We start from the raw sequence: 17,366 nt of genomic DNA, 5'->3' as shown, positions 1-17,366 counted from the left end.
GCTTACTAAGATAATTATGCTAAGTTAAAATATAAATATCCAACCTGTAGATTGAAGGTTATTTGTCTTTGTATATAAACACACATACACCGTTGCATAGGATTCATAAAGGAAATGCACCAAAGTTAAGTATTAATAAATGGTTTAATCATGGCTTATTTTTATTTCCTATCCTTTCCCTTCTGTTTTCCAAATTTTCTGCAATTTGCATGGTTTTTCAAATATCATAAATAAAGACTATTCTTATTTTGAAGTCTTTATTGTTTCATAAACTTTTCTTTTTATTTTTAAGGAAAGGCAAGCTTTCAAACATTCAGACACTTCATTTAAGCACCTCCACCAAGTACAAAAGTCCTCTTCCCTAGAAGCAAGAAATTCTTGAAGATCCAGAAGGAGGACTAAGAGTCAATATTCTTCAGAAAATGGAAACTCAGGGTGACCAATACCCCTGAAAGAGAAGGAAGAGGATTAATTTATTATATTGTCAGAGAGAGCATTACTCTGTGGAGGCAGTCAGGATGGGCTAAAACTCTAAATCTACAAACATATCCCTCCTTCTCCCCACCCTCCCTTACAAGCACACATGCAGGTGTCTGCTCCATGTACACACGGCAGCTCGTCCAGTCCCAACATTCACGTGTAATATTCACTCCACAGTGATATGTAGTTTGACTCAGGTTACCATTTCCAAGAGGGCACAAGACCTGGGTCTAACTACGGAGATCATTTCAGACACAAGTGGAGCTTCTGTCCCTAGATGATGAGAAGGGTCGCAGTGAACAAATTGGCTCCTCTTTTCCACAAATCCATTAATAAGCTGATATTGAGCACCCCCAAAACAGAGTGTCCCCATTAAGGAAGTTCTCGTCTATTGGAGAGATACCTTGTGCACCTGAATAATCATAGAGCACAGAGTGGGATTACTTTTTTCTTAATTTATACTGTACTGTATTAAAACACTAGTTATTCAGCAAGTAGTATTACTGCTGTTTTCCTTTTTTGCCATGTTTCTACTTTTCTTTTTGAAAATGTCCTTTTCAATTCAATTCATTAAATAGTGAATTCTGAATGATTCCAAGTGCCAGGAGCTGTGCTGCTGACCCAAGCCCACAAAGATGTGTAAGTCTAGGCATTCACAGCCTAATGAAAGAGAATATACATTTATACTTAAAAGTCTTTAAGTATATAAATGCAACTATGCACTTTTTTTGCAATTATCATGTCTTTTATCAGAACATAATAGTTGCTCAGCTGGTAAAGAATCTGCCTGCAATGCGGGAGACCTGGATCAATCCCTGGGTTGGGAAGATCCCCTGGAGAAGGGAAAGGTTACCCACTCCAGTATCCTGGCCTGAAAAATTCCATGGATTGTATAGTCCATGGGGTCCCAAAGAGTCAAACATGACTGAGTGACTTCTACACTTATCAGAATCATGATATAGCTTTACAAACAACAGGGAGAGCCTTGGAATCTCATTTGAAGCAAAATCTTTGTTAACCAATCATTTCTATTCCCTTCTCTCTAAACTTCCTTCCAAATTTCTCTTCTGTCTCCTCAGTCCCGATATTCTCCTATAGTAATTAAGCAGCCGGAAACCAAGTCAAAGTCAAGGAGATGGGGGCTCCCCAGGGGATGGACTTCTAAAGTGTGCTTAGTTGCTCAGTCACGTCTGACTGTTTATGACACCATGGACTGTAACCCACAAGGTTCCTCTGTCCATGGGATTTTTCAGGCAAGAGTACTGGAGTGGGCTGCCATGCCCTCCTCCAGGGGATTTTCCCACACAAGAATTGAACCCAGGTCTCCCCCACTGCAGGTAGATTCTTTACCATCTGAGCCACCAAGGACTTCTGACGGATGAAAGCTAAACTGGGGTGAGTCTTCACTCAAGAAACCAGAGACCCAGATGATCCTATCTGGGTGTGTCCTGCTAAAGACACAGAAGTCATTCACTGGAGGGTCAGTTAAGCTCATGATCTACTGGTAATTCAACTTTGTAAGATAACAAGAATGAGGACATGGGAGTCATAATAGGGAAAAAAGATCAATGAAGAGATTAATTTGAAAGAAATGGATGGTGTCGCGGAAAAGAAATGCCCATTAATGACAATATCCACCAGACATATAGGAGCAGGCCTGTGTGACTTCACAGCACTGTTGCACATTGGCCTTCATGAGACCCTCCTCAGTAAAAATGTCAACAATACATTTTATAATTGTGTTCACAGGATTAACATGAATGCCGGCTTCCCAGGCGGCTCAGTGGTAAAGGATCCACTTGCCAAGCAGGAGACATGAGTTTGATCCCTTGATCCCCAAGGTTCCCTGGAGAAGGAAATAGCAACCCACTCCAGTATTCCTGCCTGGGGAATCCCATGGATTGAGGAGCCTGTTGGGGTTCATTCCACAAGGTCCCAAGATTTGGGCATGAATAAGCGACTAAACAGAACAAAACAAGAAAGTAATCTTTATGGATTCGTTAATACATCAGTCAGTTCAGTTCAGTTCAGTCTCTCAGTAGTGTCCGACTCTTTGCTACCCCATGAATCACAGCATGCCAGGCCCCCCTGTCCATCACCAACTCCCGGAGTTCACTCAAACTCATGTCCATCAAGTCAGTGATGCCATCCAGCCATCTCATCCTCTGTCGTCCCCTTCTCTTCCTGCCCCCAATCCCTCCCAGCATCAGGGTCTTTTCCAATGAGTCAACTGTTCGCATAATACATAGTTATTATTAATATAATCATTTTCCCCTAATGTAAAAAGAAATAAAGATTAAACATGTTCACAGATCGCTAAAAGAATAGTTGGCTGCAGGCACCATGTCTTTTGTGTTCCCTGGGTGCCCGGCACTGAGAGGAGGTGCACCAGGCACAGGGAATAGGGGCACAAAGTAGTGAATTCATCATGATGCCAACTCTGGGGATTTTACTGATGAGTTGTCCAGGGCCCATCACACTGCTGTTGGTGAAAGAAGGAACCCTGGAGGAAATCTCTGGTATGAGGTCTGCACAAAGCCCCCGGTTACTCCTAAGCAGGAAATCAGCACTGTCTTTCTAGAATTATCCTTTTGAAAAGCTTAGTTCCCCTGCTGACCCGCCTGCTAGAGAAAACAGTGTGTGAGTGAAACATCTGCAAGTCACTTACAGTTGAAAATCACAATATCTTATGTTGCTGTCGAGGCCATCGATTGCTTTCATGTCTTCTGGAGTCAGTTCAAAGTCAAACACCTGGAAGGAAGGAACAATCACATTACCTCTCCCTCAAGGAACCAGTCTCTCCCTGGGGACTGGAGGAGTTTCCAGCTGAATGGAGGCAAGAAGAGGGGGCAGGGAAGCCGTGTCTGTCCTCAGCTTTCAGGAGAACAAGCCTGGGAACCTCTGCTGAATTCTCACCTCAGCTTCCCACACCTACTCCTTCTCTGTCCACCTCACAAACATTACAGCACATCAGTCCCTTATCTTTCTAAGTGAGTCACTTCAGATAGAAAACAAACTAAAATCATTCTTTTCCAATCACACCGCCTTCAGGTACTCCTAACTCAATAACTGCAATTGAGCAAACAGACTGATTAACTCTTCCCAAAATGCTGTAAGGGTGACAGTGATCAGCTAAAGTAGTGTAGGGAGGAGGCTCCCCTTTTAAAGCCTGTTCAGGAATCTGATATCAAACTTACTCATTATCTATGAATAAATCTAACAAAAACTTTATGTATATGCCTTAGTGGAGAAAGTTATGAAAAGTGTTTTAACATTAAAGAACACCTAAGTAATTAAAAATTCATATCATAATCATGAAATGAAAAGCTCAGTTTTGTAAAAAAAATTCATTTTCTCCAAAGTGATCTAGTGTTTCAATGCAACTTGAGCCAAAGACTTGAGCATGTATTCTTTCCTGGAAGTTGGTTAAGTGATACTAAATGTTAAATAAAAGAGAGCCAATCAAAAGTAGCCAAGACAGCTTTAAAAAATAAAAAATTACCATTCTGAAAAGCAAGACTTATTTTCCACTTTAATAACATGGTGCAGAAAACTGAATAGTTAAATAGAAAAGAGATAACAGAAATGTACTTATGGACATTTGATATATGACTGAGTTGACAATGAAAATCTTTGAGGAACTATGAAACCTTAGATTTACATTTAAATATACTTAAACATACATGCATCCATTTTCATATTATCTTAGATAAACAGTTCCAGCTAGATTACAGAACCAACTTTAAATGGAAACACAGAAACAATTGATCAGGGGACAATTTCCATTCCCCTTACTTGGCCTGACCTGTAACCTGCATTGAACAGTGATATTTCCCAGAAGAAGAGATGACCCAGATCTTAGTCCAGACAGGAAGAGGACAATTTCCCTAATAACTGACTTGGGATCATACCACTGTGCTGAGATGAAGACCAGGTTAGTTGTCCCAGTCTAGTCAACTATTCATAAAAACTATACAGAGAAGGGTAAAGGCTCCTCCTACAAAAGCCTCGTCCACCTGCTAAAACAGAACTTTCCAGCTGCTCCCCACTGAACTGCAAAAGCACAGGAAAGCCCAGACCAGAGGACGACAGCTTAGCTGAGTGCAGGTTGGTTGTCAAACCACAGAATACAAGAGACGCATAAATCATCTCTGCATTAAATCCTGAAACTGGGGAGTTTCCATACAGTTATGGCTAAAGGTACAATAATGGTCTCCTACACAGAAAACAAAGTATAGACAACCTAGCAAAAATGGACAAAGTCTTGAAGAGGACTTCACAAAGACAGAAACTCAAGAAGATTAAATGTATAAAGATGAAATCTTATTAGTATTCAGGGAAAGGCAAAATAAAAACACAATGGTTTGGAAGTTAAAGATCACTGCCATAAATTTTCTGTCCTCATATTCACAGGTTGATGCTGTTAGAAATGAATCCTTTGAGAGGTGATTATGTCATGATGGTGGAGCCCTCATGAATGAGATTTAAACAACATCATATTCACATAAGAGAACTGGGGGAGTTCTTTGCCCCCTCCACCATGTTAAGATACAAGGAGTAACCTGTGACTTGGAGGAGCAGCCTCACCTGACCACACAGGCACTCTGATCTCAGATCTCCAGCTTCAGAACTGTGAGAAACAAATTCCAGTTTTTTTTCTCAGCCACTCAACCTATGGTGTTTGATTATACAGTTCAAGCAGTATAAGAAAGAAAATCACATAATGCAATTGCATAATTGAGAATGAAGAAAATAAGATGTAATTTGCACAAAGTGACAGAATACATTGCCCCAATGTAATGCTCAAGCGAAAATCTCCATTTTCTGTCCAACCGTAACCCTCTCCAGCCATAATGCTTCTCCTGTTGCCACAGCAGAAGGAGAAAACTACCAGGCATTCACACACAGGGAAAGATCAGGTAACTCGTTTTGGCCCAAAGATAGTCTGAGAGCCCTCGTGAAGGATATTCCTGAGGAGCCCTCTGCCCACAGCCCCACTCATCATCACCTGCATGTTCTCTTTGATCCACTTCTTGTTGTTACCCTTGGCCAGAACCACAACCCCACGTTGTATCTGGTAGCGAAGGGCAACCAGAGCTGCCGTTTTCTTGTGCTTTTGAGCAATGGCAGAGAGAACTGGGTCCTCCAGGAGAACGGGGTGGTTTGGGTTCACCCTGGAAGGAAATTCAAAAATGCTGAGGAGCTGAGACTAAATACTCAGTTTCTGAATATTTTTCCAAATAGAACAAGAGGTTCACTCTAGACCAGAGCTTCGCAAAGTATAGTTCATTGACCAGCATCATCACTATCAACTGGGATCTTGTAAGAAATACAAATTCCATGGCAGATCTGAAAACAAACTGAATCAGAACGTCAACTGTGTCACCTCCTATTCTGTGTTTACAAAACTCTGCAGGTAACTCAGAGGCATTATTGAGTTGAGACCAGGACTGCCAAACTCATGGATTTTTTTGTCCTTTAATTTTCAAGGGTGTTTTTTCTTATATAATCAAGGGCATGAGTAGAGAAGCAAAAGGAAAGACCAAGAATTGTTTGTAAATTTCACTTTTTCTAAAGTATTGATAAAAATCGCGAGGTCTCAAAATAAGAGACATTTATTTCATCATTATTCTACTATAGATGCTTACCAAAATGGTTCAAATTGAAATTTTTTTCTATCATGATAGAAACCTAGGAGTTAAATACTACTATCTCAACTGTAGACATAAGGTAAGTGAACCTTGGAACGCCTATTTTTTAAAATGTGCTCATTAGTTAATAAGTAAATCATGACATAAGCTTGTGTCTCTGGTCTCAACTGGGAGATTACATATAGATTTTAATGTAGGCATTTCTTATTCGTGAGTTGAAAAGCTAATACAATCTAGAAAAATTGGCTGGGTGATGGGAAGATAAAAGAAAAGAATTCATTCCATTACTTTTCTCTCTCCCCTCGGCCTATGAGAGTTATCTGAGTATTGTATGATTTAAACTATCTCATCAAAAATTGAATTTTACATAAACTCCCTATTGCTTTCATTAGAGTTCAGTACCATCCTTTTACTCTTTGGGATCCCAGAGCACTATAGGCAACAAGAACAATATCATGTGACTTGCAGAAATCCAACAGTTTCCTCTGATTGAGATAAGGGTGACATTCCACCTGTAGAAAACCAATAGAGAAGAGTGTCACGTATTATGGAAATGTAATATTAAATGACAGAGAAAGGCAAAAAGTTTAAAGAATGATAAAGGAAAAACCATAACATTAAATGTAAATTGGAAATATTAATATCAACAGAGAAATAGAGAAAAATTTGTTTATACACTTAATTTATGATGGACATAGATGGGAAAACCAGTCTGAGACTGACTAACCAAAAGATGGACTCTACATTTGAGTAGATATTCATGAGTAAAATTCATAGAGTGTTAGCGTCACAATGAGCCTTTAACTTCACCCTCTAACCTGAATGATTTTCATCATCTCCAACACAGTTTTCTCAACTGTGCTCCCTGTTAAAGACTTATAAACACTGCAACACCAAGACTAAGGATTCAGCCATCAGAACCCCACACAAACCCTTAACACCCATCTCAGCTGATTTGCCTCTATATCAATTTATTTCCCATTCCACATTTTCATGGTTTTCCTTCCTGTACAAATTTCACTCCAGGGCACTTTCACCCTGTGACTTGGCCATCCTTTCATCTCAGGGAAATACCTCCTTCCTTTACTTCTGCATTCTACCAGGAAGATCTCTGCACTTTTCCACCCATATTCACAGACAGAGATACCATTTTGGATTTTATACACACCATGCAGACAGGAACTCAGCTGTTTAGAATCTCCTGTCCACAGTGGTCAGATGAACAGGAGAGGAGGACAGACAGACATCAGACTCCAGGGCAAAAAGAAGGTTCCGAAGGGCAGGAGGGAGAGAAGCTGAGCTGCTCACCTGGTTGCAGACGGGCTTGTACTTGAGCCCCGGCTTGTTCAGGATCTTCTCCAGCTGCTTGTGGTTGAAGTTGGACACCCCAATGGATTTGGCCAGCCCTGCATCCTTGCACTTCTCCAGGGCCTGGGAGGGAGGGGTGATGAACAATTACATGGAAAGACAGAGCAAGAATAAATGCTGGAAAACATCGGTAATCACCATCATCCATCAAGAATTAGCATCAATTATCAAAAAGGAAAGAGGGGAAGAAGACATGATATAAAAAGAAATATTGTTTGCTCCTTGAACCCTGGAGAAGACACATCATATGGAAGGAAAGAGATGCCTGTCTGCACTGCCCCATATTCTCCTCCTCCATTCCTCTCTGTAAACATTACAGCAATGGCTTCCTCCCCACAAACCCAGCATCCCAGCCCTTAGATTCATGAACTGCTGAGTCTGATGGTCCACGGCGCATTCTCACAGGTGGAAGAAATGAAGGGAGTTCCCACTCTCCTGGCTCCTCCCCAGTCTCTCTGCTCCTCATACTCACCTCCCATGTGCGACAGAGATCCACTGAGTCAGCTATCAGTTTTCCATTTTCATCTTTTGGATATAATTCTTCTCCTGGCTAGAATAGAAGCAGTCATTTTAGAGATGTCACAAATAATTTCCCCACATTTAGCCAGCCTGCCTGGCACCAGGGATTAAACCTCCATGAGTTAGGTTTAAAACTTTCTAGATACTAGATAATATTTGCAAAGTGATTTGTGTATATAAGCAATGTCTTTAGGAGGGAGACTTATTCTAATCTCTTACATTAAATATATGTTGTAATAAGTACAATTTTTCTAGGTCCTAAAAGGAACTTCCTGTGACTTCTGTGAATTTTGTCTGTTCTTGTACTTGCCTGTTTCCAAATGCCTCTATGAGCTGGGAATGGCAGTAAGTTACATGACTTCATTTCCAGAATAAAATTTGCTATCTTGACCTGGTCTAGATAATCAGACTCTCTTTTCCCTTTGAGCTTCAGGTGCCCTAGGACAGGCACATGAACCAGCAGGGATCTCATTAGGTTGATATGGAATGTGGAAGACCCAGACATGTTCTCATATGTTCATGACCATGAGCCTTGAGCTACCCCAAGGTCAAATTTCCCACCGATGGAAAATGTTCAGTAAAAATAAAGTAAACCATGAGTAGTGCCTTTATAAGGGATAGGAAAAGGAGACACATCTGTAGAGTACTGCAACCATCATTTCTGTCTGTGGCTGGAACTTGCCATCTATGTAGACCACTAAGCTATTTTGCACTGGATGGTTTGAATTCATTTCTGTGACTTGACATCAAGTGTTCTAAGTAAACCTTTCTTAATGGATAAGTGCAGTCTACAAACCTCATCTGAAGACTAGGGAGAGTGCAGGAAAGTTATCCCAAGTCCCTGCATAGGTACAAAGTTTAGACGCACTCAGAAGGAGCACCACCAAATATGCTCAACTTGAAAGGATGAAAGACAAGAGAAACTCATCGTGCTCATGCTCACCACAGCTGCACTAAACTCTTGGTTCGTGAAATCCCCAGACACTCAGGAGTTATAACAAGGACTGTGTGCAGAACTCACCTAGTTCTATTTCCTCAAGTTTTTCTGGCAGAGAATCTCAGAATATTAACTCCTTTCTCTGGAAGGTATATAAGGGATTCAGAGAAACTCAGTAAAAAGATGATCACAAATGATTGTGGAGGATTCTACTCTAGTATAATCATCCCTTCAACCTACTAAGAAAAATCTTAATTTAACCATCCATGCAAGTTGATGCACATTCTAACACAAGATGTAACACTGATGTGATCACACAAATTTCTAACCTTCAGAGCCAGTGGATAATGCATAATATAGAGATCGACATAGTCCAGTTGAAGACTTTTCAGTGACTTTTCCAAGGCTGGTTGGACCAACTCTGGTCGAAAGGATGTGCACCAAAGCTGCAGAGGTTAAAGAATAAAAGTTGTATTAAGAATACTTTAGGTAACTTATTTTGGCCTTACTGCAAGGCTTGTCTGATATTACTTCCCCAACCAAGGATCAAATCAGGGCACATGGCATTAAAGTGCCAAGTCTTAAGCACTGAACCACCAGGGAACTCTAATACTTTAGGAATTTATCAATAAGCATAGTTCACCAAGCAACTCTTCATCAAAGGATCCTATTATATAATTGTCACCTGGGCATAATCATTTGCACATATGTGCACACACACAACACACACAGTACCTTCGAAGTGCAGAATATGTCTTCTCTCTTCACAGTGCCATCTGCAATCTTGCTTCGAATGGCCTGGCCTATCTGCTCTTCATTTTGGTAAGCATGAGCACAGTCAATATGGCGGAACCCAACATCTATAGCAAATGGGGTGAATTCCAGAGCATCCCTCTTAGCAACCTACATAAGCAACAAAGGTAGAAGTTGAATATCCAGATGATTAAGAGATTGCTAGGCACAAGCTTTCATCTTCCCAACATCAACTTTCCTTTGTGCCTTTGGTTAGTTCTGTATGTGTGGTGATGAATGCTTGATGATTTCCCTGAATGTTCCTGGTCAGTGATTAACTGGACACCCAGGAACCACTCATCCTGAGGTGATCATGGTTGATTATGGGCGTCAGAGACCTCAAGACCACCTGCAGTTTCATTGAGTTGCTGGTAGAACCCAAAATACTCAGGATAACATTGCAGTCAGAATAGGATTTATACTGTGAGATCTTTGAAGATAATTCAACAAAGGTGTAAGGTGCCTGGTAAAAGCATCAAGAAACAAGGTAATTGCTTCTAAGACCTCTGTCTACCAGTGAGGCCACAAAGAACACACCACATAAAAACTGTATGTAATCAAGGTATACAAAGAGATGTTCTCATATAAGTCACTGTTTTTGTTCCATCACTCAGTCCTGTTCAATTCCTTCTGATCCCATGGACTGCAGCACTCCAGGTTACCCTGTATTTCATTGCCTCCTGCAGCTTGCTCAAACTCATGTCCATTGTATCAGTGATGCCACCCAACTATCTCACCCTCTGTTGCCCCCTTCTCCTCATGCCTTCAGTCTTTTCCAGAATCAGGGTCTTTTCCAATGAGTTGGCTCTTCGTATTGCGTGGCCAAAGTATTGGAGCTTCAACTTCAGCATCAGTTCTTCCAAGGAATACTCAGGGTTGATTTCCTTTAGGTGATGACTGGCTTGATCTCTTTGCTGCCCAAGGCATTCTCAAGAGTCTTCTCCAACACCACAGCTCAAAAGCATCGATTCTTCCCCGCATAGCCTTTTATGGTCCAACTCTCACATCCATACATAACGACTGGAAAAACCATGGCTTTGACTATATGGACTTTGTCCACAAGCCAATGTCTCTGCTTTTTAAGATGATGTCTAGGTTTCACGTAGCTTTTCTTCTGAGGAGCAATCATCTTTTAATTTCCTGGCTACAGTCACCGTCCACAATGATTTGGAGTCCAAGAAAATAAAGTCTGCCACTGTTTCCATTTCTCCCCCATTTACTTACCATGAAGTGATGGGACTGAATGACATAATCTTAGGTTTTTGAATGTTTAATTTTAAATCAGCTTTTCACTCCCTCTTTCACCTTCATCAAGAGGTTCTCTAGTTCCTCTTCCTTTCTGCCATTAGGGTGGTGTCATCTCCATTCTGAGGTCATTGATCTTTCTCCCGGCTTAAGTTTGATTCAAGCTTGAGCTTCAACCAGTGCGCCATTTCCCATGATTATTCTTACCAATGGAAGTATCCACTCTTAATGAATTACCAAAATCAACCTAGGTAACAGTTCCATCACCTCACACACCTAACTTTTTTGGGTGTTCGTAAGAAGACATAAGATCTAGTCTACAAAATTGAAGATATATCCCATTATTTTTAACTATAGTCACAGTGTTTTACATCAGGTCTCCATGATTATTCATCTTATAATTGATGGTCTGTGCCCTTGACCAACAACTTACCATTTTTCCCAGGCTTGACACCAGCTGCTGATCACCACACCTCTATTCTCTGCTTCTATGAGTTCTACTTTTTAAGATTCTAGCTACAAGGAGATTATGCAGTATTTGTCTTTCTATTTCTAGCTTGTTTCACTTGCCTTAATGTTCTTACCATCCATCTGTGCAGTTGCAAATGGCAGGATTAATGTCATTTTAATGCTGAATAATATTCCATTTCTTTTTATATGATTGAGAATCTTTTCCATTTCAAAGTGTTAAAGTGTTAGTCATTCAGTCATGTCCAACTCTTTGTGACCACATGGACTGTAACCCGTCAGGCTCCTCTGTCCACGGGATTCTCCACAAGAATACTGGAGTGGGTTGCCATTTCCTTCTTCAAGGGATCTTCCCAGGGATCGAACTCAGATCCCCTGCATTGCAGGCAGATTCTTTAACATTTGAACTACCCGGGGAAGCCCAAGAAAACATTACAAAACCTGGCCTGTAGGGTAGTAACTTTTACCCTCAAATGACAGTATTATTTTCTCTGAGAATAAATTTCCAAGCAGAAACAAAAATATGAGGCAAAACACAGTTGGAGTGTTTCTTGCCTGCCATCTAGCAGGCACTCCACAGTATAAAAGCAATTCATTCCCATTATTTTTCATTCAACTCATCTACGGGACCTCCCACCTCAAATACTTCTCAGTGTCATGGCTTTTTGGAAAGAGGAAAGAGTTCTGGAATTAATTAACTATACAGATAAACCTCACCATTGCAATCACCTTCAAAGCAAAGCAGCTGACAGTATTCTTGACAGCTGAGTCTCACCTCTTCTGCCAATCTGGGAAAGAGATGGAAACTGGAAGGAAACCCAGAGTAATCTGCAAGTGAACACAGCTTCAGACCATGATGCAGAGTGAAGCCTGAATGCTTTATCCTCTTTCAGAGGAAATGGTTCTAGCCTGGTTGGTGGAACCACATGACCCTCACAGAGTCATACAGGAGCTCAGTGCTTGACAACCCAAGTCCCTTCTGCTCATGTCACATCCACTACTATTTATGTCTCAACCCCAAACCAGTACTGTTACCTCTGGAGGTGCATAGGTTCCAAATCCCAGGACAGGAATGAAGTGGCCATCATTAAGCTTCACCTTCTGGCCTTTGGGATCCATTGTCTGTTGCTCCTCTGAGTAAGCAGACTGGGATTTTTTTCTTCTCCCTTCAAATGTTATAAATAACAAGAACATAACACCCAGCTGCACTGTCCACTGTTAGCAGAGACATTGTAGGAGAAGCATAATTAAACTAGTACCCATGGAGTCAGAGATGATTGAACACTGCTAACTTATCTGATTATTTTTACCAACATAACCTCATGTATTATATAATGATGAGACTGAGTGAGCAATTATTGACTACTTGTTAGACTAGAAACTTCCAACAACAATCTTTTTTAATTTTCTATTATGAAGCCCAATGTCAATCAAACATCGATTGAAAAAACTACCTTACAGTACAAACACACACACATACACAAATCACACAATCCAAAAGTGTTTAATAGCATTTTTCAAAATGTTACCCCTTAATAAAGAATCAAACCTTCAAATGAAAATAAATTTCCCCTTTTACATTTCCCACAGCAAAATTATTATGCTTTACAGACCTGACTGGTGAAATCCTGAACAGAAAACAGAAATGAGACATTTTGGCAAAGTGCTTATTGGAAGTTAATTATTAATAGCCTTAGAATACCATGTACAGTGTTCAAAGAGACTTTGAGTGTTGATCCCTTCTAGCTAGTTATATAACTTTCAGGGTACCCTTATAATGTCACTTATACATATTTTACATAATTTACTAACTGCTCCACATCATTCATAAATGAAAAACCTATAAACAAATTAAAATGCAACAAATTTGGAAAGAGTAACAGAAATTGTGATGCACTGATACACGAGAATGTTGTGAAGACAAAATTTAACATGTACAGTGATGTCAGCAAAATGGTGAGGTGGGAGGACTGAACTCTCCCATGGAAAGACAAGAAAAGAAAGACAAATCAGCTTAAAAACTTCATAGGAGTTCTGGAAAACAGACAAACACAGATTAACAGCAACAAAGTGAACAGGCAATTAGGAAAAATCCAGAACAGGGTGGAAGGAAATTTCACCGTGTGTTACTCACCTGTACCCTCCTCCTGCCTGCGGCAGTGCAATCTTGATGAGCTCCCAGTTGCTCCCTCAATCCAGAGTGACAACAGAAAACCTCATGTGCAGTATTCCAACCTACTTGGGGGCTGTCTGGGGACTAGTGTCTGTTCCACTTAACTCTAAGCTTAAACTGAAGAGCACTTGGAATGCCTATTGCAGCTTCAGGGGAACTATATATACATGTTTGTGTGTGTGTGTGTGTGTGTGTGTATACATACATACAGAGCCAAGGACAAAGGAATAAGGGTGGAGACATGGACGAGACCATGTATTAAAAGGCCCTGAATAGAATGGGGGTGTGGCTTTGGGGGATATAGTGCATTCAGAAACAGTCATAAATTCACCAGAATCAGATAGCCAATCTCAGCCAGGTAAGATGCTGACTCAGAAATGAACTGAACCACCTGTAGCTTTCCTGTTGGGCTGATCCCAGGGCTAGGAGCATGATGAGCTAACTAGTAAAAGTCATGACAGGGAACAAATCTACCAAGAGTGAGACTTTCCCTGTTATTTGAAGTACCAAACTGAATGCACATACACAGAAGCACACAGAGGAACACACATACAGAAACACACACACAGGAACACACATCCAGGAACACATACACACAGGAACACACATCCAGGAACATGCACACACACAGGAACACACATCTAGGAACACACACACACAAGAATACACACACACAAAGGGACACACATATAGGAACATATACACACATCCAGGAACACACACACACAGGAACACACATCCAGGAACACACACACACACAGGAACACACATCCAGGAACATGCACACACACAGGAACACACATCCAGGAACATGCACACACACAGGAACACACATCCAGGAACACACACACAGAAACACACATCCAGGAACACACACACACACAGGAACACACATCCAGGAACACACACACAGGAACACACATCCAGGAACACACACACACACAGGAACACACATCCAGGAACATGCACACACACAGGAACACACATCCAGGAACACACACACACAGGAATACACACATACAAAGGGACACACATATAGGAACATATACACACACAGGAACACACACACATAGGAACACACATCCAGGAACACACACACACACAGGAACACACATCCAGGAACACACACACACACACAGGAACACACATCCAGGAACATGCACACATACAGGAACACACATCCAGGAACATGCACACACACAGGAATACACACACACAAAGGGACACACATATAGGAACATATACACACACAGGAACACACACACACAGGAACACACATCCAGGAACACACACACACAGGAACACACATCCAGGAACACATACACACACAGGAATACACATCCAGGAACACATACACACACAGGAATACACACACACAAAGGGACACACATGTAGGAACACATACACACACAGGAACACGCACACATCTGGACGGGGCAGGGCAGCCATCACAGAGGGCCCCGAGGAGCAGGGTCTGGGGCTCTGATGGTATGTAGGGCTGCACCACATGCACGGCTGCCCACACCAGGGGCTGCTCCTGCACACCTTCCTCCAGCTCTGCCACCCTCTGGGGCAAAGGTGCAGTGCAGGGGACACGGGTGCACACTTACAAGGGGTGCACACTTACAAGGAGTGGAACTAGTCTGGACCCAACCCTCAGAGTTCTGCTCCAGCGTCTTGGGACTCACCTGGCCCAGTAGGGTGGGGACAGCCACTGAGCACAAGAGAAGCCTTTGCTCACACTGGGCTCTGGCTCTAGCCTGCCCCTCCTCCTCCCACTGAGGTGACAGTTGCCAGCACGCCCTGGGAAGGGATGACCTCTGACCAGCTCAGCTCCAGCTCTGCCCTAAAGCCTTGTGCACACATACTGCACAGAGTCGGGTCCACACAAGGACAGCCCCACAAAACCAGGACAGATAACTTTTTCACCTAACTTAATAGAAAAGGAGGAAGCTAAGCAAAATGAGAAGAGAGAGGAATTTGTGTCAAATGAAACAATTTAAAAAAACTTGAAAAGATCAGATATTGAGATAGAGATTAATAATTTACCAAAATAATTTACCAGAATACAGAATCATAATAAAAATGCTACATTAACTAGGGAAGAGTACATACTAACATTCACAGTGTAGGAGTTTCAGAAGCAGAAGAGACGGAGAAGAGAGCCGAAAATGTAGGTATGATGAAATTGTGGCTAAAAATGTCCTTTAACCTGGGACTTTCCTGGTGGTCCAGTGGTGAGGACTCTGTGCCTCCACTGCAGGGGGCATGGTTCTGAACCTGGTCTGGGAACGATCTTGTAAAGCTGATTAAAATCTTGAGAGGCAAGATATTCTTGGTTTACCTGGTAACCCTAGTATAATGGCAAAGTCCTTACATGTGTGACCTGGGAGGGTTGTATTCAAAGAGAAGGTGGGGAGATAGGAGCATTAGATAAAAGATTCTAAGATGCTATAGTCTGTCTCTGAAGACCTCGGTAGAGTCTACAAGATGAAGACGGAAGAGTTCTCTTGTTCAGTTTCTTGGTTGTATCCAATTCTTTGTCACCCCATGGACTGCAACACAGCAGTCTTCTCTGTCCTTCACTATCTCCCAGAGTTTGCTCAACTCATGTCCATTGAGTCAGTGATGCCATCCAACCATCTCATCCTCTGTCCTCCCCTTCTCCTCTTGCCCTCACTCTTTCCCAGCATCAGGATCTTTTTCAATGAGCTGGTTCTTCACATCAGGTGGCCAAAATATTGGTGTTTCAGCTTCAGCATCAGTCCTTCCAATGAATATTCAGGATTGATTTCCTTCAGGATTGACTAGTTTGATCTGGCTGTCCAAGGTCTCAAGCATCTTCTCCAGAACCACAGTTTGAAAGCATCAGTTCTTCAGGGCTCAGCCTTCTTTACAGTCCAACTCTCACATTCATACATGACTACTGGAAATGCCATAGCTTTGACCCTACAGACCTTTGTCAGCAAAGTGATGGCTCTACTTTTAAACAGGTTATCTAGATTTGTCATAGTTTATCTTCCAAGAAGTAAGCATCTTAATTTAACAGCTACAGTCACCATCTGCAGTGATTTTGGAGGCCAAGAAAATAAACTGTCACTGTTTCCCTTTTTTCTCCATCTATTTGCTGTGAAGGGATGGAACCAGATTCCATGACCTTAATTTTTCAAATATTTAGATTTAAGTCAGTTATTTCTCTCTCCTCTTTCACCTCCATCAAGAGACTCTTTAGTTCCTCTTTGCTTTCTGCCATTAAAACAAAGAAAGAAAGTGAAGTCGCTCAATCATGTCCAACACTTTGTGACCCCATAGATTGTAGCCTGCCATGCTCCTCCACCCATGGGATTTTCCAGGCAAGAGTACTGGAGTGGGTTGCCATTTCCTTCTCCAGAGGATCTTCCCAACCCAGAGATCGAACCTGGGTCTCCTGCATTGTAGGCAGACGCTTTACCGTCTGAGCCACCAGGGAAGACTTTTCTGCCATTAAGGTGATGTCATCTGCATATCTGAGGTTACTGATATTTCTCCCAGCAATCTTCAAAGCACCTTGTGATTCATCCAGCTCAGCATTCCACATAATGTGCTCTGCATATAAAGTAAATAAGCAGGGTGAAAATATACAGCTTTGATGTACTCCTCTCACAATTTGGAACCAGTCCATTGTTTCATGTCCAGTTCTAACTATTGCTTCTTAGCCTGCATACAGGTTTCTCAGGAGGCAGGTAAAGTGGTC

The 17,366-nt window shown here is 41.7% G+C and overlaps 1 protein-coding gene and 1 long non-coding RNA gene across 5 annotated transcripts in view; one reads left to right on the top strand and one right to left on the bottom strand.

Annotated features, from left to right (window-relative positions):
• Window positions 1-240: 240 nt before the first annotated feature.
• Window positions 241-15,377, bottom strand: LOC101106610 (dihydrodiol dehydrogenase 3-like). Of its 4 annotated transcripts, XM_060397556.1 has the most exons (11): window positions 13,595-15,377; window positions 12,173-12,626; window positions 11,577-11,867; window positions 9,691-9,858; window positions 9,285-9,401; window positions 7,972-8,049; window positions 7,440-7,562; window positions 6,534-6,643; window positions 5,489-5,654; window positions 3,149-3,231; window positions 241-448 (listed from the first exon to the last, which is right to left on the bottom strand). In XM_060397556.1, the coding sequence occupies exons 3-11, from the start codon at window positions 11,577-11,579 to the stop codon at window positions 406-408; spliced, it is 891 nt and encodes a 296-aa protein (XP_060253539.1). In that variant the 5' UTR covers window positions 11,580-11,867; window positions 12,173-12,626; window positions 13,595-15,377; the 3' UTR covers window positions 241-405. The 4 variants fall into 4 exon arrangements, with proteins under 4 accessions (XP_060253539.1, XP_042085608.1, XP_042085607.1 ...); XM_042229674.2 differs by having other exon boundaries at window positions 11,577-12,626; XM_042229673.2 differs by lacking the exon at window positions 11,577-11,867 and having other exon boundaries at window positions 12,496-12,626.
• A 128-nt stretch (window positions 15,378-15,505) lies between these two features.
• The window catches only part of LOC132657635 (uncharacterized), a 28,824-nt gene continuing 26,963 nt past the window's right edge, over window positions 15,506-17,366 (top strand). Inside the window, exon 1 of the long non-coding RNA XR_009596086.1 lies at window positions 15,506-15,810. This is a non-coding gene — a long non-coding RNA (uncharacterized LOC132657635). The remainder of the gene's footprint in view (window positions 15,811-17,366) is intronic.

This window comes from Ovis aries, chromosome 13 (genome assembly GCF_016772045.2).
Source record: "Ovis aries strain OAR_USU_Benz2616 breed Rambouillet chromosome 13, ARS-UI_Ramb_v3.0, whole genome shotgun sequence".
In the NCBI taxonomy this organism is placed as follows: domain Eukaryota; kingdom Metazoa; phylum Chordata; class Mammalia; order Artiodactyla; family Bovidae; genus Ovis; species Ovis aries.
The sequence above is the reverse complement of the archived record's forward strand: the minus strand, read 5'-3'. Positions and strand labels throughout refer to the sequence as shown.

What these genes read in the sequence shown, in the direction of transcription:
- LOC101106610 (XM_042229672.2), bottom strand. Translation starts at nt 12,654, where the DNA reads ATGTTCTTGTTATTTATAACATTTGAAGGGAGAAGAAAAAAATCCCAG. An exon ending in GAACCTATGCACCTCCAGAG is followed by an intron (nt 9,859 to 12,495) that starts GTAACAGTACTG and finishes TTGCTTATGTAG; the next exon opens with GTTGCTAAGAGGGATGCTCT. An exon ending in ACAAGCCCGTCTGCAACCAG is followed by an intron (nt 6,644 to 7,439) that starts GTGAGCAGCTCA and finishes GGTTTTCTACAG; the next exon opens with GTGGAATGTCACCCTTATCT.